Genomic DNA, 20,445 nt, shown 5'->3' on the forward strand with positions numbered 1-20,445 from the left:
CTCCTTGTGCGTGGGGGTCCCCAAACGTCCCACCACCACAGCAGTTTATTTAACCATGGCTATCCCCTCTACACCCGTGTCTGAGATTCGTCACATTCTGACTGATCAGACCCCAGGTCGGCTGTGCCTACCCGGCCAAGCTCCATAGTCATTCGAGCATCTGTTGCTAAAAATCTCAGGTTCTCCTGGGGTGGACAGGGAACCAATTCCACCCCCCCGGGAGTCACAGACATGCTCCGTAACTGGCTTTGAGGATGATGTTAGAAGCTGGCAAGTCCTCACACACGTGCCCCTGAACCTAGAGGATTAGACAGGGGCTGGGCCAGGACTCCTCACCTTCTCTTCGAAAGGGAGCGCTCGGAGTTCAATCCAGCGGGAACCGGCTCTTCTGAGGACCTGCGTTTCTCCCGCATCCCAGCCGGACGACCGAGCACACTCAGGACTGACCTCTGGAGAGCCTCGGCTGTGGCCCACATCTCTGTCCCCTTTATCAGGGACAAACGTCCAGAACATACCCTCCCACTGCAATCACTGACAAGCCCAGGGCGGCCGGAAGAAAGTGGGCTCAGCCCCCCTCGTGCTTCGCGCTCACACATTAGTTCACTCACCACCGGCGGCCGGGGACCCTCAGCTCGGTTCCCCGAAGAGGCAGAAAATGCAGACTTTGGGTTCCCCGGTCCCACCATCCCTGTGTCGCTAATGGCTCCCCGCCTCCTCGCCTAGGCCCCCGCTCCTTCTGACCGGCCCTTCGTGACAGCTGTTCTGTGTGCGCCTCTGTGACGTCACCCGAAGGGCTGAATCGGCGCCATCTACGACCTCCCCTCGCCTGCCCAGAGGGGTCCGTGTACTACTAAGGTGCGGACCAGCGCCTCCTGCAGTGCTCGGCTCAGCCCCAGGGCTCATGAACGGGGTCTGGGGCCGAGAGGCAATTAAGAAAATAAATAGGAAAGGCTGCACTGACTCTATCACAACAGAAACAGAGATGTTAAGAGAGTTGCCTTTTACTACACAGGTGAGCACCAAAAGCGAAATGCAAAACCACCCTTGGCCCACAGCGCGTAACAGAGGAGAAGCGACGGGCTGGATGATCCTTGGTCTGCGCCTGTGTGATGGTTTCCACCACCAGGAAATTGTCGGATTCGAGTTCTAGATGTGCACATTCACGGCTAAACGGCTTCCTTCGGTTTGTGCTAATGGAGTCACATCTCCACTCACAGTGAAAGGACCCAGTGGCACGTTCCATGGAGAGCCCTCGAACTTGAACACGGAGTCAAGCTACCCGGCAGCCTGCTTTACAGGCGGAGAGAGACCCGTAAGAGCACGGGGCTCCCTTCTCACCACTCCAGGAGCTGTGAGACGCTGGATGGCTCCAGTTCTCAGAAATGGCTGTGCAAGTTCTGCTGCCCACTGACCTCTCAGGCTCGCCTCCCCTCCCCAGTGGGAAGTCTACTGTTAGGTGATTCCCATTTAAGGATCCCACTAAGGGAAGTTACTGGAAGGAGGCTTGGAGAGCCAACCTGTGCCAGACAGGGCCCGTCCCTCCCTCCGCTGGTGCCATCTGCTCTCTGCACAGCCGTGCTGCTTCCTGCCTGCTGGGCCTGCTGCACCCAGGGACTGGGCCTTCTGGTCTTCCACGCAAGAAAGCTGGTTCTGCCTGCCACCGCCGAGGAATGCAGGACTCACATGTGCTAAGACTTACTAGTTCGTACGCCATGCCTAAGCCCACGAGGGAGGACTCTCACTAAAAGCAGCTTTCGAAAGAACCTCTCCATAGGTCCCCACGGGCCACAAGCAGCTGCTCACATCTCATGACCACAAACGGGCCTTCAGACATCAGAGTGGAGATGTAAAGCTGAGAAGGCAGCCAGGCATAGAGCAGGACGCACGAGTGGCCTGCTGGGAAAGCAGTCTCCCCAGGTCCAGAATCTGGCCCTTCTCTGGAATTTGCTAGATTTCTACACAAGTGTCACTTGGCCACATTTTTTTCTCGACAAATCCTGGTTGGTCTCACAAAAGTCCCCTGGAAGTGCTCGGCCACATGGATCCAATGTTCCCGTCCAAAAGCCACTTTCCATCAGCAGCCCCAAAGCATTTGTGGGTTGTGAGTTGTCAAGACTAGGCCGGCAGTGGTCACTTTGATGTTTTTCAAAGCTGAGAAGGAATATCTAACCTCGGAGTAGCTCTCGGCCACAGATGGGGAGCACGGCAGCTCAGGAGAGTGCTGATTACAGGCGATTTAGTGAAACAGGCCTGGAATGGAGGCAGTCTTACAACTTGGTGCTACTTATTACCCTCTAGACACACAGAAATGCTTCTTTAAACCATTCCATTTATTCACGCCAACAAAGCCTCCACCCCCTCCCCGACCGCAGGCCATCCGTCTGTCCAGCACAGGGGCCAAGACACAACCAAAGGCTGTCTGTCCTCTTTAGTGTGCCTACTGGGGCTGCCAACGGCACGCTTAATGGGTGTCAGTATCCAGGGAACCGCAGCAGCCACCAGGAACTAAGGCCACGTTCTCTGTGACAGTGGGCGGCGACTCAAAGGCACACGAGAGCCTGCAGTGGTGGCTTCAGGAAGACAGAAATCAAAAGGTTGATTCCCCCGTACTTGGCTGATCCAGGGAAAAAGTATAGCCTGTCCTGATTTTAGCTTCTCTTCCCATGTTAAGTGACCCTGTTGTTGGTTGGCCCTGTTGACATGGGGAATCTTCCAAGTGTGACACACGTGTGAAGACTGGTAGCTATTTGTCTGATTCTGCAGCTGACTTAATGAATGACCTTGGGCACTGCTCCGCTTTTTGCTGTCCTGGAAGAAGGTGTATTTCTCAGTCTGGAGATGATGAAATGAGTCCTCGGGTAAGCAAGGAAAGGGAGGAGCAGGTGCTCATCATGGATACGAAGATGGCAAAGGCAACAGTAAGAAGGAGAAACGTGGGGCACACTCCTCCTTAGTGTACGGCTCTCTCTTCTCTTGTCTACTGCGCCCGCCCCCCGCACTTGAGACCTGTCTGCCACGTGCTCCTGAATTCTAGGGGTCTGAAGTCCAATAAGTCAGTTCCAGAATGGCCCCTGGTTCATGATTCTTCTCAGCAATAAAGTCCAATGCCCTTCCCTACCTCGACCTGAACTACCACAGAATCTGAACAACAACAACAAAATAGAACTGAAGATCATGATTCTTTAATGTGCTTTTTTTTTGAACTGTAGTAAAAGATTTAAGCTTATATCTATCAAATGATTGCAGTGTACAGAATTCACAATGCTGAAGCAAAAAAATATATTTGGACTTCAACACGAGGAAGATCCAAGGTAAGAAGGCTCTGAAATTGGAGATGGGTGAGGATTCTGTCCAACAGGTTATGGGATGGCCTTGATCTATAATCTGATTGAGGCAGCGCCCGGGACACCAGAATATTGCTCGCGATGGGGAAAGTTTGGTTTCAAAGTGAGTATGAGTTTTGACATCGACAGGACACAGGAGATCTTAAAATTTCCAGTACACTGCTGGGTTCTTCCTTGTACTCTGCTAGTCCATGAACCATAGCACCATAGAGGAAAGAGGGCTGGGTTATAACCTCGCTACTGGCACTCACTACCCAGGTGACCAGGAGCAAGCTGACTCACCTTTCCAGGTACCGATTTCCCCATCCATAAACAGAGAGGTGTGGACCAGGTGAGTTCTGAAACCTGTGGTTTCTCTATTTTGACTTCCCAACTCCATCCCACTACCCCAGCATTTAAGACACACAAAAAAATGCTCTTCCCCTGAGTGTCAGACCTCCCTCTCCTTCATCCTCAACTTGGTGGGGCAAGTGACTTATTGTTTAGCCCACGACCGTCATCATCACCCCAAGTCTATCGCAAGCGATCATCTGACGGTGACAGCATTACAGGAGGAAGTCATTTCTCCTAACCCAAACCAGCTGAGCCGTGATGGCAGGCAAAATGATTTCAAGGAACTGCCCGCGAAGAGAACGGAGCTTCCTACAGCTTCTGTTAATCACCAACACTTCACGCACTGACGCGCTATTAAGTACAGTCACACTTAATCAGGGCTGACAGCCTCATCCTCCTGGGGGCAGGAGGAAAAGACAGGAGGGCGACAGCCACTGCACAGGAGAGGTCAAGAGGCAAGAGGCAGGAGGCAAGAGGCCTTGCACATGAATACTAGCATCGAACCCCCCCAAGGGGGGTAGGAGGATGCCGTGGGTCATTAGGAAACATCTCCACCAGAAGCTCTGGCGAGGAGAAGCCCCACTCCCAGCTCGGGGTGAGGAGGCGGAAGGCCCGGTTCTAGCATCAGTGGCACTGTTGACTCACTGTGCGACCAATGGCAACCTACTTCCCTGGGCCCTTCCTTCCCCAACTATATGATGGAGTCAGTACCTACCCTACAAAAACAATGAGAGGAAAAAAAGGAAAATCTATGTCAGAGTGCCTTGGGTCATTCAGAGTTAAGGAGCTCTCCGTGCGCAAATGACAAGGGCAGGAGAATCTCACTGCAAACAGGTCTTGGAGAACAAGGCTACTCCTTGTTCTTCAACTTCCTGATGGAAAACAGTAAAATGGCGTGGTTAAGAGTCAGATTCTCTGGGCTCAGTCCCACTTGTTATGACTTATGCCCCTTAAGCTTCTGTTTTCCCATCTGGAAAATGAAGGGTGGACAAGTGCCTATCTCACACACCTGCCGCAGGAATGACGTAAAAGAACTTACATATAGAGAGTTTAGAAGAGTCACAGGCATAGCAGGTAAACAAAACAGATGACTTCCTTCTAAGTCAGAACCTGAGTGACCCGGGGTCCTGGGTGACCAGCAGGTGCTAGGCTGGCTTGCCACAGTCTTCTGCTGTCTGGCTCCTGACAAGAGCCCAAGAGGAGAACCACGCCGACCGTATGCATGAGCAACCCGCGCGAGGATCCCCAGACCCAGAATCACGGTCGTGTGGGGGCACAAATGGGGGCCTCCAACAGGACAGCAGAGACGCCTCACCCCTGTTCTCAACCCACAGGAGAGACAGCTCTGCTCCCCAGGGTGAACGGGAACCACATGAGGAGACTGTCTGGGCCCTGGGCGCCCACCCTGGGGCCATGGTGTGATCCAAACAGTGATACCCCAAGCCCTTGACACAGCAAGGAGCTCATCAGTGGGTTTTCCACACTGTGAGCGACACAAAGGCTCTGGAGCACAGCCAGGCCCGCCGGCTGCCAGTCAAAAGATCTCCCGATCGACCTCCAATGCTCTGAAAACATCCCTGCAACACACGTCTCCTGAGGGCATGGAGTCCCCACACCCCCACACCCCCTAAGTTCCTATGACTGGCCAATTAAAACTCTCACCCAAACCATTACCTCCCCAGGCCAGAAGCGCTTTACAAAACCGCAAATCACCGTCCCTAGAGACTCACCGGGATAAGCAGGTAAAACTTGCAGGCGGGTCCCCCGCGCGCCCCTCTGCAGGCTTCACTGCACAACTCACTTCTCCTCACTGGCTCTTCCACGCACACTTGGGCAGCGGCACACCCCACAGGCTGGGGATAGCATTCTTCCAGCTGCGTGGCTGCAGGCCAGCAAGGGGTCTGAGAACCCACTCCTCCGAGAGTAACAACCTCAGGAGCCAAGGGGAAAAGGGCCATGGAAAATAGAAGAGCCAGATCCGAATGAGGCCCGAGAGCTTGGAGACACCAGAAAAGCTGAATTGAGAGGGAGCCAGGCGACCGCTGCTTGTCACTGGGTAATAAGAACCTAACTCCGTGCTTCGCTTCAAGGTCAAAGTCCCAGTGGGCCCTGCTCCCCGAATCAGGTTTTGGCAGAAGGACAGGACGACCCCACTGTGTTTGTGTCACTCGGCTAGATGTGATGGCAAAGCAAACAGAAGGAATGATACCTTATACCCTAGGTTTCCCTGCTCAAAATTCTTCCATTCTGACTCTGGCCAGTGCCTCTTCAGGCGACCGTGGGCAAGTCACTGCATCTCTCTGAGCTTCCGTTTAGTCATCGGGGAAACGGGGGTGAAAACTACCTGCCCTAACTTCCTCACAGAGGTTTTGGAAGACTCCAGCAAGGTTAGATATTAAAGTACTTGGTAAATTATAACATGCCGTGTATAGCTCTAATAAATCCCAAGGCCCACGTGGTCCAGTCTCTAGACAAAATGGAAGTCGGATGGACAGTCGGGCACTCAAAATGAATTAAAAGGGATCGTAGTCTTCAGCTGCACCTGTCAAAGCACATTATGGGGAGCCGATTCTTAATTCTCAGGAACACTGCATTTCTCAGATCCCTTACACCTCCAAACTATAGAAGAGCCATTCACCCTCCCAAGCCCCACGTGCTTGTCTGCGGCCCCTCTGGCTTCTCTCTGCCCCCTCCCCCTCCTCCTCTTCCTATCAGTTCTTCAACACGCAGCTGGACTCGGCCCCACTGACACACTTTCCCTCCACTGTACTATCATCTAGAAGTCTGGCAACTTGTGCATTTTCCTTCCACCTTTCCAGTTCTAGGTCCTTCTATCCAAATTCCATGATCTGCATTAAAAAGCCTGGGAACAGGTGGCCAAGGACACCAATCTCCTTAGAGGAAGAAGGTAAATTGGCAAAGCACGAGGGACAAGTCGGGAACTGGACACACACATTAGTGAATCACAGCCCCGTCACGTATTACCCTGATTAGGCCTACTTGACACAGTCCCTACAAATCCATTAAAGATGCTTCATAGTCTACGAAGTCATACAGCATCAAAAAAGGGGTCCCCAGGAAGGGATCTGGAAGTTGTCCTCACAGAAAGCCATGCTCTGTAGTTTGTGGCCAGAGCAGCAGACGTGTAAGGAATCTTAGAGGCATAAAGAAAGTGTTTTCTGAAATCCCCTCTGCAGAAAAATAGCTCCTAGGAGATTACACAGATTACAAAGCAAAAACATGATCCCGTGGCCAAATCAGTTTTGTGAGATGCTGGGTTAAACAGAGTTAAAGGAGTTTCTCCAACTTTAGGACTTCCCAGCAAATTCAAAGAGGATAATTTTGATATGGAACATTTTGGGTGGTAAATATTTTCCAGGAGACATTGTGGGAAACTCTGCTTTTGACTCACCTCCTTGTTTTATAGACAAGGAAGCGGAGACCCATAGGGGATAGTGACCCACATAACATCTCTCAGGGCTCTCGTAGAGAGGAGGGCTAGACCCCAGGTTTCTAACTCCAGTTTTGTGTTAAATTCTGGAGAAAAGATAGAAATAGCATCTACCAAATTGCCAAAGTTGCATTTACTCAAGCATCAAGGTTACAACCCCAAAACAGCCACCCAGGACAGCCAGCCTCGCACACAGAGTCTCCACTAGCCTCCACATGTCATGACTTGTAGGCCCCTGATCGATATTCAGAATATGATAGAAGGTCACTTAAGTCAACGCCGTGCTTCCTGCCTACCACACTCCTGGTGTGATCCACCTGTCCTGTTCCAGAGCCCTTGTCCATCGGCCCAAGAACGCTCGAGATGTCCGCGTGTCACAGAGTACAAAGCTGAGATGAAACTGAAGGGGAAGTTCATTACACAGGGACACTGACAGACCGCTCGGAGGACTCCCGCATGTCACGCATGCAGAGCCACCTCGAATCTTGCCTCTCCGACAACAGGGAAGGGGTCAACACTGGGGAGGGGGGTTATTCTGGTTCTGTCAGAGGAAAATAAAAAATGACCAAAGACGGCCCATTTACCTTCTTCTTGGATTTAAAGACGTTACACCTGAAAATGTTGCTGGCACCGTCTCGGGCGATATAGCTGAAGATCTTCAGGTCCTGGGAATCATGAGAAACGTAGAAGATCCTACACGAAGAGGAACAGAAAAATGCACTGAAGATTGCATTAGGTTCAAATCTCCAACAAGGTAAACTCTGTCGAAGGGCATGCTGAAGACAGAGCTCGCCTCTTCCTACGAAGGCAGGCGGCACTTTCCAAAAGCACCAGACACTCCCCTGAGTGAGCTCTGGATTCAGAAGTGGGGGCCTGGGCAGGACACGGACCCCGTGCTATTGCTAGGCAGCAAATCTGTTAGAAGGAAAAAAATTGTTACCATCCTTATCAGGGCAATGAGTCCACATCCTACTGATGGAAATGGGGGCAAGTTTCTGGACACCTGTCCATGGGTCTATCCAGACGAGGGGAGTCGGGGAGCTGGTAGCGCGGGCCCCGCTGAGGGAGATGAAGACAGTCTGTGTGGTTATCAGGGTCCCTCTCCAGCAGGCCCACGGCCTCTACACGACCGTTCCATGGCTCTGCGCGTCTCCCTACCCCCACGTGCCCACTGCGGGCCGGGCGCTATCCCAGCAGCAGCAGGACAGACAAAAGCCCTAAAGCCACAGAGCTCACGAGCAGGGGATCTCCATCAACAACACGAGGGCTCTGAGGAAAAAGAGGCAGAACGGGGGGCAGTGTGTGGGGCGGCTGTTCTAGCCAGGGCGGGAGACCCTGTGGAGAGGCAGAGGCCGGAGCATAGGGAACCTCTCGGGGGTCCCTGTGCCAACACCACTGCAAGAAGTGGGAGCCGCTCCCGTGAAAGCCCTGCGGCATCCAGAAGGTGCTGGAAGCATTCACGGAACGGCCAGAGGTCACGGTGGCTTCAGTGGAGCTTGTGGGCTTGGTGACGGAGTCATGGAAGCAGCCAGAGGCCAGCACATGGGGGCCCTGGAAGGTCAGAGCATGTGCTCCAGGGGAGAAGAGGGACCCGTGGGGAGGGGTGCGTCTGAGCAGAGGACTCACTTCCTGGTGCTCTTTTCTGGCTGCTGGGGACAAGAGTGAAGACGGAAGGAAGGCTGTGGAAAGGGGAAAAGTCGTAAGCAAAGCCCCCACTGGCGGAGTCTGAAGGGGTCTAGGGCAGGCTGCCGCGGGATCAGCCGGGTCTGAGCGCTGACCGCATGGGGCAGGGGAGGGGAGAATCGGGGGCGCATCTGTGGGACCTCCCTCTCCTCATTCCCCGAAAACATCTCTTCCTCCATCGTTACTGAGACCGAGCCCTGCCCCCCACAGCAAATCCTTCTAGGTGGCCCCCCACTGAGTGTCTCTGAATCGTCTCAGATTTATCCCGGTGCCCAGTAAATTGATGAGCGTCCTCGTAATTCTCCAAGCCAGCCGGGCCTTCCTTCTCCCAAGCCCCATCTGGACAAGGGCCCCGGAGCATCAAGCCAGAAGCCTGAGCCCCACCCACCCCTCCCTTGTTCTCCGTCGTCTCTTGCTCACGACCCCGTTCTTGGCAGCCCGTCTCCTCAGGGCGGCTCGGAAATGTATTTCCTCCTTCTCCTCCACGTGCGGCCTCACTCCACAGAACCTGCTCCTCTCACCTGGCTTTTTGCAACCTGTCTAGCGTCTCTCTCTGCTTCCTAGCTCCCCTGGGGCCAACCCATTCTCTACCTCACAAAGGCTTCCTACTGCCCTCGGAATCGAGTCCAAACTCCTCAGCATGGCTACCTCCCTGCTTTCGTCTTTCCCCAGAGTCCTGACCTACATAGCCCTTCAGAACCAGTCACATACATCCACCTGCCTTTCCTTCCGACAGCCTCAGTATCCTTCAAGACGCGGGTCAGAGAAGCCTTCCTGCCCACCCCATGCTCCCAGCAGGACCTGACGAACCCCCTTGGGCTCCCCGTCACCACAGCACCTCCCTTGTACTCCAACATTTACGCTAGAGCTCCTTGAAGGAGAAAGGACGACCTCCTGCTGCCCCCAGCGCCAGCATGGTAATGGACACCCAGAAGGTTCCTAATGCTCGCGGAGGAGGGAGGGAGGCACCGAGCCGTGATGTGGTCTGCCTAGTTTTTCACTCCCCCTGCCCCCGAACCAAGGAAGTAAGGTCGGTTAGCGCAGCTGAATCACACACAAAACTCCTTCCATTTTTGAGTTTTTAATTACTATGCAATGCCCTATGGACTGGGAACGGGAAATACAACGGATAGGGCCGATAGGAAGGCAGAGCGGCTTGCCGACAGGGCACGGGGACCAGGAAGGCGGCCGGGAGCAGCAGCAAGGGAGGTTAACATTCCCTGGCTGGACAAAGCACATTCCAGCAAATTGGAGGGCGGCCGTGTGTGGAGGCAGCCCCTGGGGACTAGCGGCAGGTGGTGCTACGCGTGAGTTCAGAGAGGTGCAGCGTCCTTATTAAAGAAAAATAACCACAAAAAAAAAAAAAAAAAAGGATAACCTCTAGCTCACCCAAAATGTCTGCTAGTCAGAGCTTCGACCAGTGTCCACCAACACAGCCAAGCGGCACAAAGTTTTTCCAAGCGACCTCATTCACCAAGAAGTGAATAAACCAACAAATTAAGGCTGCAGATCCAAATTTCCAGGTCTAGAAACATATTCCAAGAACACTTATTTCTTCATATAGTTTTCTTAAAAACTGTGATTCTGGGGGCACCTGGGTGGCTCAGTTATTAAGCATCTGCCTTTGGCTCAGGTCATGATCCGGAGGTCCCGGGATCGAGCCCCTGCTCAGCAGGGAGCCTGCTTCTCTCTCTCTCACTCCCCCTGCTTGTGTTCCCTCTCTGTCAAATGAACAAATAAAATCTTTTTTTTTTTTTTTTTTTAAAGAAGAACTGTGATTCTGTGTGTTGGGGCAGGGGAGGGAAGGAGACCGACATGAGTGCTCCAGAGAATGAGGGAAGACTTTTTCCTCTTCTTTATCCTGAAGTCTGGTGCCATTTTGATCCTGCTTCCAAAAAGCAGCTCGATTTTCTCAACTTTCTGTGTAATTATCAAAGGTGGGATACCACAGTAGTTCACTATACAGTAAGACAGTAGCTCATTATACTGCAATGATGATTACTAAGGTTTTGTTAGGTTCTGTTCTCCCTTCAAAATTCTTGTTTTTATTTTCAAGTTCGCATACAATTCTAATTCTCACCTGCTAATGGAATTGTTACGCTTCAAAGCTATAGCAATAAACTCTTCTATTTTCTACTCATGAACTTACCATGAATGACTGAAATAGAAAGGGGATCTTGGAGCAACTAGATTTGAAGATTATCACAGAATTCAGGTTGACAGAGCACTAAAGGAACAGCGACCCACCACCAACACCTCCTTTCCTCGACTAGTAATCTAAAGTAAACTTATTTCTCTCAAGAGCACAGAAGAAAAACAGAGTAGCGCAAAGACACTTCGGGAGGTCATCAGGCCTGGATCCCACCCAGCGTCCCCGCCCTTCAGGATGTGTCCCCGAAGGGCGATGCATCCCAGTAGGACTCCCTTTCTGGGAGCTTCTCCTTACTTGGGCAATTTTTGCATATGTTGATTAGAAATCGACCAACAGGAATGCAGCAGAGGGAAACAGATGCCGGCCCTTGTGGGGGACAGACCCGGATATTGGATATCGGATATCGGCCGGGCTCAGCAGCGGACTAGCAGGAGATCCCGGCTCCCCATGGTTCTGCGCCAGTGAACCAGGGATGATCACCGCACTGCCTCCCTGCCTGGGCTTTGGAGGAGGAATGCACCCAGAGAGGGGAGCTCCCAGCAGCAAGTGGTTATGGGACGGTAAGCGCCTTATTACCTCCACCCTTTGGGGCTTTAGAGAACAAGGCTAATCCTCTGTCCACAGGGCAACCTCCGGGATATTCAGAAACTGCCGCCACGCTTCGTGTGCTCATTGGTAAAGCGATCCACTACCCTCTCTTTCGACAGTTCTTGCACGGCACTATGTCCGTGGCTTATGGCCCCACCAGGCTTGCACTGAGGGCTGCGGGTGAGAAAGATCTGGGTTCAAGTCGTAGCTTTTCCACTTCCCAGCTGTTGACCTCAGGCCAACCCCTCCACTGAGGAGCCCTTTCCATCCTCACTTGAATCAGTATTTACACACACACACACACACACACACACACACACACTCCATATTTAACACAACGATCAGCACACGGCAAGTTGCTTGCTTGGCAAACAGGAGTTCCCTCTTCCCTGTAAACTTTGCTTCACACCCCCAGCTCTCCAGGGACTCTTGCCAAGGACACGGAACTGAATCACATTCCGGGGTTCGCGGAGCGGGACAGGATCTCATGGTTGCTCCGCACTGTGGTCAGCTCAGACGCTCGAAGCCAATTCGCACGACGGTGCTCGAGGGCGGGTGTATAAGTATACCTGGGTCATTGTTTTTTAGCACTGGTGCCTGGTGACCACGACTTCCTTTTCCGAGCTCTCACAGACTGTCTGCGTTATGATCTCTTGGAGGAGTTCACTAGTGTGTGATCCCTGGACGCAGACTTTCCTCCTTCCTAAAAAGTGGCATGGAATGTCTCGTCCTGGCCACCTTCTCACCTCTCATTCGTTAGGACCTCAGGACCCAAGTACCTGAGGCTCAGACACACTTAAAGAAGGGACACCTTTGTCCTCATGGTTTTTAAACGCTGTTTTGTAAGTCTCCTATGTTCTAGCATTTCTAGTTTGAAGATTGGATCGTGCTACACTGAAGGAAGAAAAGGAAGAAAAATGGAACGGGCAGATGCAGAGAGAGGCCTGGCAGCTCCGGGCCCCATGTTCCATCCCCTGTGCCGGTTCTCTTGTCCTTAGCCCCTTCCTAGAGCCCACTGAGCCCGGAAGCTTGGACCATCGCGGCTGCTCCTCTGCGTTCACGTTTGCTTTTAAGCTCTGCCTGCCATTCCATGTTCTTTTAAGGAGCCCCGTATAAAAATCTGGGTAGCCACCATGATTTTTCTCCATGGGCTCCCCTCTTTAGGACCAACTGGAATCAGTTAACATTGCACTTGTGTCCACAAGTGCTCACCCCTCCCCGCCACTCCGGATTACTCTGTCCCCAGCCTTCTCTCTGATAGGACGACCTCTAAACCGGCATGGCCTTGGCCCCCTGTGTGAGAGCTCCGTCCCCCATCCTCGTCTCTGTGGGGATGGCCTGTTGACTTTGGAATCTACTGGCTACAGACAATGTGAAGAGTTTCGAGCAAGGTTTCCTGAGTCTGTGCACACGTCGCCCCACCCAGGACCCACAGCTGCATCCCCCTCACACGGGCCCCCACAGCCTGTTCTGCTCACAGCCTGTGGGGAGGGTCTCACTGGCTGGCCTGGGGCCTGCCGCAGCCCAAACCACACGTGGGGGTTCTAGACCACACATGGGGCCTTGGGCAGTTTTTTCCTGCTCTCCTTATCCTTGAAATGAGACTAAAAATCTCTCTCAGAGTTGTAAAGGTCTGGGACGGGCAGATGGAGAGTGGGCGAGACGGGGGATGGGCAAATATTCCGTAACCCATGTGCTGTAGAAATACTTTCAAACAGTGAGCCTGTGAATGAAAGAACAAAGCGAAGTCACCCCTGGGCTCCTGATGTCACCATGGGGGGAGGGCCTCGCGCTATAAGGGAGCAGAGGTTCTCTTGAGCTCTCAGAGCCGTGGGCGTTCCTAACCCAAAAGACACCCCCCAGGACAGAGCAGAATGGACCGTGGCTGGAACAATAAGCTACCAAGTAGCTTGCAGACGGCAGAAACAAAACCCAATGGGATCTTTCTATTTTTTTTTAAGATTTTATTTTTGAATCATCTCCACACCCAATGTGGGGCTCGAACCTACAACCCCAGGATCAAGAATTGCTTGTTCCACCGATTGCGCCAGCCAGGTGCCCCCAGTGGGTCTTCCAAGGCCAAAGCACTGGGAGAGAACAAAGCATGAGGTGAAAAGCACAGGGGACGCCAGAACCACCCTGCTGGGTCAGACCTGCCGAGGACAGCTCTGTCCTGAGAGAATTCCACGTCACTCCCACCCCACAAGAGCAAGGATGCCCCCAGGCAGCCCAGCCACCCGCCCCCAAATGAATACGTTATCCTCCGAGCACCTGGGGGCAGTTTTAGGAGAGGTGCTGGTTTGGAGGGAGCCCCCAGGGCTTTGCTCTCAGAACCACACGAGGGTCAGAGCAGCAAGCGCGCCCCCCGCCCCCGCCCCTCACCCAAGGACTGGTGTGTCTCTCTCAGCCCGCCAGCCCTGCTGCGTGAACATGTGTCCACACTCTGGTCCCTGCTTGTCACATTTTCTCCATGCTTCTGAGCTTTAATTGAATCTTTAGATAAAATTGACCTTTGTGGTGATCATTTTTCTCTCTCATTACCGTTTCGGTCGGATTAGCTTTTCCTCCCGCTGTGTTCCCGGGGCTCTCTATCACTTGGGCTGGTTTTCTTCTATCAGAAGTTTCTTCCGTTTCTGTCTCCTCCACCCCTCATTTTAGCCATTCTGGACGTGAGGCCTGCTCCCCTCAGACGCTTTCTCAGGCTGCTCTCTGGCGTGAGGGGACCACGATGAACTCACGAACTGGTCCCACAGTGAAACTGCTTACTTCACAGCTGTCCCCAGGGCTGGGACACATCACCCACGTCCCGTGTCTTAACAGACCTGCTCCCCAGCGGCATGGTCCAGGGGAAGTCAGGGGTCACGCGTATCCAGGGTAACAACTGGGACTTCTCTTTTTGAGGGGACACAATCCAACCCATGACAGTTTCTGAGCCAGAATCTGAACCCCAGCCGTCTCAGCCAGGTTCCTCAACTTCTACACGACCTGCCTGTCCACGTAGCTGACCGCCGACCGTCAAACAGCCTCTGATTACTAGACTGTGGTGGTGACTAATATCTTTTTAGGCATTGAGGCCACCTCAAAACTGTGAATTTCCTTACTCCAGATATGTTCCCAAGTCCTTGATGCCTCCACAGGTTCTCTCTGGTAGCCTATAAATTCATCCTCACGTGGATAAGATTTCCAGGGGACACTCGGGGGAGAGGTGCTTGGTTTCTCTGCGATCCCCGCCTGCCCACCTTCCACCCGAGTTTCTTCAAATAGACCAACCCAGGAATACTATAAATGCTCATCCTAGTTTTTCCAAAGGCTGTCAGTCCTCAGATGACCCACCTGGAGCTTCCTGGGACTCATGGGATTCATGACACACTCTGTCCTCTGCTCTAATCCACCCCCGCTTCCGCCATCACTTGCTCGGCACATGGGAACCCCCATGCGCCTGACGGAAAGCAAGGACAGGGCACCCACTCCCCTTCCAGGGCTTGGGGTGCCTGGCCGGCATGAACAGGTACTTTTCCTTCTCTGATTCCTCTGACCCACCTCCCGATCCTACATCAGAGAAGGTCCGAATCACAGCTCCCTTGAAGGCACATCACCTCAGGACTCAAGGATAAGAGAATGTGGTGGTGGGGCCGGCATCAACACCCAAACCCCTCACACAGCCCAGGACAATCTGTCCCAAGACAACCCCCTCTCAATCACGATCTCCTGTTTTCTTTTTCTTCTTCTTCTTCTTTTTTTAATTATACGGAACCATGTATCTTTACTTCCACACCACAAACAGATCTTGGAACAAAATGGAGGGTTGGGGGGTGGAGCGGACACATTTTTGATCTCATTACAATTCCCAATCACGTTTTAATGTCCTCTGTTTTCACTTTGGAAGTCTGGGGAAGGGCTGGGTTGGGGGACTGAGGAAGCCAGGCACCAGGGTTGGGGGATGGGAAAAGGTCGTGAAGCCAGACTGTCCTGGCTTGAGAATTCTTTTTCCCGCCATGTTGCCACAAGCTCTCTCTCTCTCGGCTGTCTCCCACTACCCAAGAGCAGCAGCTGAGGCAGTGTCAAGCCCTGGGGATGGTTCGGCATAACTTTAGTCTAAGAAACATGTATCTTACTCTGCCGACCCCCTCCCCAGGCCCACAAAAGATTGTCTCGGGAGGCAGCATGGAGCGCGGTCCAGATTCTGACCTCGAGGAGCTTGTAGTGCTCCACAGTGGGGCGAACACAGACTGAGGAGCAGAGCCCTGAGGACGTGGGGGACGCAGAGCCGGCCTGCTCCCGGGAAGGGCGCACTCAGAAGCTGCTGTCCCAGCAGCATCCTGAAGAGGTGGGTGGTGATGGGGACTGTGGAGGGGGATGCTTCAGGCTGGGGCCTGGCACGAAAAAGATCACAGGAGTCACCCAAGGTGCGTGCACTTGCGGACTATTTACAAAGGTCGGGGCAGAGTACAGGGAGAGAGGAAGACAGCACAGTCCCCAAGGGAGCCCTTGGCACCCCAGGGCCCCCGAAGCAGGACAGCAGGCGGCTGCCAGAGCCCAGAGAAGGAACCGTGTACCACCTGGCAGAGCCCTCGTGACGGGGAGGCAGCCCATGGATGGCACACACAGTCCAGCCGGCAGGCACTTGGCCTGGTGGGGAGCAGATCTGGATAAGCCAAGGAGAGCCAGCCGTCAGACGGGGAAGGGAGAACACCCCTCGCAAGGGAAACTGCCCAGAGAAGGCATGGAGTCAAAGAAAAGGGTGAGGGGCACCTGGTCGCTCAGTCGGGTAAGCATCCGACTCTTGTCTTGGCTCAGGTCATGACCGAGCCCTGTGTCGGGCTCTGCGCTGAGCATGGAGATGATTTGGGATCCTCTCTCTCTCCCTCAGCCCCTCCCCACTCACACACATGCTCTCTCCCTTAAAAAAAAAAAAAAAACTGGGGCCCCAGAGTTATGAAACAGCGCAATGTGCTTTGGCACCAGGAACACAGCACATGCAAGGGACCAGCAGGAGGCGAGGGCAGAGGGAGGTAAGGACAGCCCAGCTGTCCCTTCGTGTGCTCATGGCACTGATGGGGACTAGGCAGGGCAGCGACATTGTTGGTAGTCCCGGTGGTGGGAGGACGGACTGCAGGAGGACGTGAGCAGGAGAAGCGAGGCCAAGGAGAGGCTATCCAATATGGAAGGCGTGGGGAAGAGGAAGAATTGGGACCGGGGCCTTTGCAGGCCGAGGAGCTGGACTCCAGTCTTGGTCTTGCTGCTCCTAACTGTGAGACACTGGGCGAGCCTTCTAGTGGTCAAGTTTTCATTTTCTCATCCACAGACACACAAACCGTCAGGAGAGCTAGACTGGGAAGTCAGATGCCAAGCACAGGGCGGGGGATGGATGCAGCCTGGACTTGGGCAGTGCACGGTCTGGGCAACCAGGCTGATGGGCCCAAAGTCCAGGCAAGAAAAGGGGAAGCTCTAAGACAGCAGCAGTGATGATGGGTAGCAGGACGTGGATTCCAGAGCCATTTCCCTGGACATGGGGAGGAGGAGGAGGAAGATTCTGAGTTGGGCGGACAAAACACTAACTAGACTATGGGACACAGAAGCAGGAAAAGGAGAGGGCACAGGGAAGTGGTGTTGAACATGTCAACGCTGAGGCGTGACTAAAGCACTCAGACGGCCCTTCTGGTGAGATAAGTAGAAATAAGCGATCAGGAGAGAGGCTCAGACTTAGGAGCCACCAGGATGCAGAGGGCGACGGCCGCCATGGGAAGCAGGAGATCCCTCCTCGTAGCGGGTAGGGAAGGAAGAGAATTCTCAGGCTCACTGAGAATCCTGGTAATGGTACTGACTGAAACAAAGGGCAGAAGAGGGGGAGCCTTCAAAAAACACAGCCGGAAAAGACCAGAGAGAAGAGAAGGAACACGAGGAACCAGCACACAAGTGTGGGAGGAGAGTCTCCAGCAGGAGGGAAGGTCCACGGTGTTCGGTGCCCTGGAGGGATAGAAGCTGAGGAGGAGGCTGCGGAGAGCCAGGGATTAGCATGTCAGACATCCCTGGCAACGGCGGCCAGGGCGGGCTTGGTGCGGAGCGCAGAAGCCCCGATCTAATGAGCTGAGCAACAAGCAGGGGTTTTGGAAACACACACCCCAAGAGCTATTACCCTGAAGAGTCTGGCAGGGAAAGGACAAGCTAAGAAGGCGGGCTCCGGGAGCGCCTCCGCTCTATGGATGGCAAAACCTGAGCCTATTTATAGGCTCAAAAAGGAAGAAACAAAGCAGAAATAGCCGCAAGATCCAGGGGAAAAGAGAGGGGAAACGTTTCAAGATGCAGACAAGACGGCCGGGGATGGGGTCTGGGTGCAGAGCCCGCCTGGGGAGAGTCAGGAAGGCGCTCCCTCCGAAGCCGCCCGAGCTGCGCTGGGCCTGCCCCGGCTGGTCGCCCTCTCTGTGGCGCGGCATCCTGGCGGCCAGGCCGTCCTGATGTGTGCGTAGGAGTCGTCTGCGGCTGAGGCAAGAGCTCGGGAAGATTTTTTTTAGTCACGTGTCCTGGTTAAAGTGAAGGCTGTTTTAAGGGCTCCCACCTGCATTTTACCTGCAGGCTAATTCCTTCCCTTCCCGCGGGGCGAGGACACCTCCCAGACGCTGGACATGCATCCAAAGGAAAGCACGTGCAGCCAGAAAAAGTCGGTGGCCGTCTTCTTAGAACCGGGGTGGACACTTCATTCATGCTGGCGGCAGGGCGGGGGTGCGGGAGGAAGAGCGTCTCCCAGAAATTCATGAAGGGGGCGAGGGGGAAGCGCGGGGTGGGGAGGCCCAGCCAGGGACGCAGCAGCCTCTCCTGAGACCTGGGTTACGCGCACTTGCCGCCCGTCTCTCGCAGTGAACTTGTCCAATTCCTCCGCGTCAGCTGAGGCAACTGCCAGGCTTAATTGCTTCCTGAGGGCTCTGTCCTTCCCACCAGTGAACAAAGGCAACTGGGAGGGATTGGGATTTAGCTCTTTTGATATTAAAAAACAAAACAAAACAAAAAATACCAAAAAACTTCTTACAAACATAAAGATAGAAGTTTGTGTTCACATATTGTGTTTATACACAATGTGCTCACCCGTGTTTGGACATCAGGACCGACAGAGCAGATGGGACCGCTGGCCCGCCGCCCGGACAGCTCCTCCGGGAAGGACACGCACCCGCGATACCCCAGCCCCAGCAGCTAGGACCCCCTAACGATTAAGAGGTCACGGGAGAGGAGATATCCTGGCAAGAAAAGCTTGGAGCAAAACAAATGAGGCAAAAGCCAACGGGGCAGCGATGCGCTCGCATGCAGACGGCACCCATCGGGGTTATTCTCGGAGGCTCTTCTAGCTCTTCCCCTCCAAAGACCCCTTTATCGAGGCTATTGTTAAAGCCAAGAGGAACACATCTACCCTTTATTATGGGTTCACTCCTCCCATCCACCCCCGGACGGTTTTGAATTATCAGTAAAAAACGGTAACAAACTGGACAAGACATAAGTCAAAGACCGAGATGATGCACAGAAAAAGATGCCCCCCCCCGCCCCCAGCAGCAGTAACAGAGGACAGGGCTGGCGTCTCCTGCCACCTTGAGGAAGGAGAGAGTCTATTTTCAGAGGTGGCCTTGGCTTTGTGGTGAATCCCACAACACGGCTGGCTGGCTCCCTGAGCGGAACTGAGCAAGGTCACATGACTTCTGGATCCTCGGTGTTCCCAAGGGCAAGGCTGCCTTTTGAACAGTCATGCATGTTCTTGATGTTAAGCTTCTTATTTTTTTTATCCCCTTCCCCAAATAAGGTACGGGTGGCATTCAGTGCTCCACGTAGGTCTACAGGTTGGTTGGTTCATTCCTTCGTCCATCCATCCATCCAATCAACCCTAGATAAAAGTCCATAGAAAAGGTACCCATCTCCTGGGAATTTTGCAAAGATTTAACAAGAAATCAGTTCCATTCAACAAACATGTATTGAGCACAATTACATGAAGAAAGCAGTCATGGGAGCACAAAGAGGAGTAAGATGTAGTTCCTACGATGAACCAGAAGACAGAGAAACAGAATGAACTTAAGGACTAGATAGCCCTGGGGTCCAGAGAAGAATCGAAATCAGATCTCCACCGTGGGAGCAGGGTTGACAGCAGGAAAGGATTCCTCGTGGATGCAGCAAACCTTGGGATTCTCGTTCAAGAACTTGACAGACGGGTAACTGAACCCAGAAGACCTGACCAATCATGGTCTGATCACGATGGCCACCAGCCATTGGGAAAGGCTGGAACTTCCCCACAGCTGCTTCTCAGGGTCTCCCAATAAAGGCTGTGGGGACTCATAGACAACCCAGCTTTTCTCCTCCCGTATTTCCTGAACTCTACGCAGAGCCCTCTGGGTCTCCCAGTCGTGCTCATCTCCGCGGTCTGAGGTCTGTGCTAGCAGGAAAGCAGCCAGGCTCATGACTAGCTCTACCCTTCTGAGCGGTAGTGCATCACCTTTTCCTAACTATGCCAAGATGCAAGAGGGATCCCCGTGGGCTTCCCAGCCAGAATCGAGAGACAAGACACTACACACAGCGTCTGGACTGGTTTGTGGTGTAGAATGCCCAAGGGACCACTGTGGGATGAGCTGGGACAGCACCTGACTATGACAATAGACCCGGTCTCTTAGGACTCATCAGACAAGGGCCACAGCTCTGGAGCCAGGGCAATCTTTACTTGCCTTTGGAGTGAAGGGTGACTGCACAATGGCCCTTACACCCCAGCGTCACATGCAGACCCTGTGCCAACCCTCCCACATCCAAGTGAATCCCCAAACACCTAGGGTACCAAAAAGCTCGTCCTATGCAAACTCCTTCCCCTTTACGTGATTGGAAACCCACCAACAAAAGACTGGTTTCCTTTAAGAGGCAGTGCCTCTATA

The 20,445-nt window shown here is 53.4% G+C and overlaps 1 protein-coding gene across 6 annotated transcripts in view; it reads right to left on the minus strand.

The window, feature by feature from the left end:
- The window catches only part of NOS1AP (nitric oxide synthase 1 adaptor protein), a 261,440-nt gene that overhangs the window by 34,144 nt on the left and 206,851 nt on the right, over nucleotides 1-20,445 (minus strand). For all 6 annotated transcript variants that reach the window (XM_032319186.1, XM_032319185.1, XM_032319184.1 and 3 more), the window contains one exon: nucleotides 7,713-7,821. In XM_032319186.1, the coding sequence (XP_032175077.1) occupies nucleotides 7,713-7,821 (109 nt within the window). The remainder of the gene's footprint in view (nucleotides 1-7,712; nucleotides 7,822-20,445) is intronic.

The sequence above is a fragment of the Mustela erminea genome, chromosome 17, assembly GCF_009829155.1.
Source record: "Mustela erminea isolate mMusErm1 chromosome 17, mMusErm1.Pri, whole genome shotgun sequence".
Classification (NCBI taxonomy): domain Eukaryota; kingdom Metazoa; phylum Chordata; class Mammalia; order Carnivora; family Mustelidae; genus Mustela; species Mustela erminea.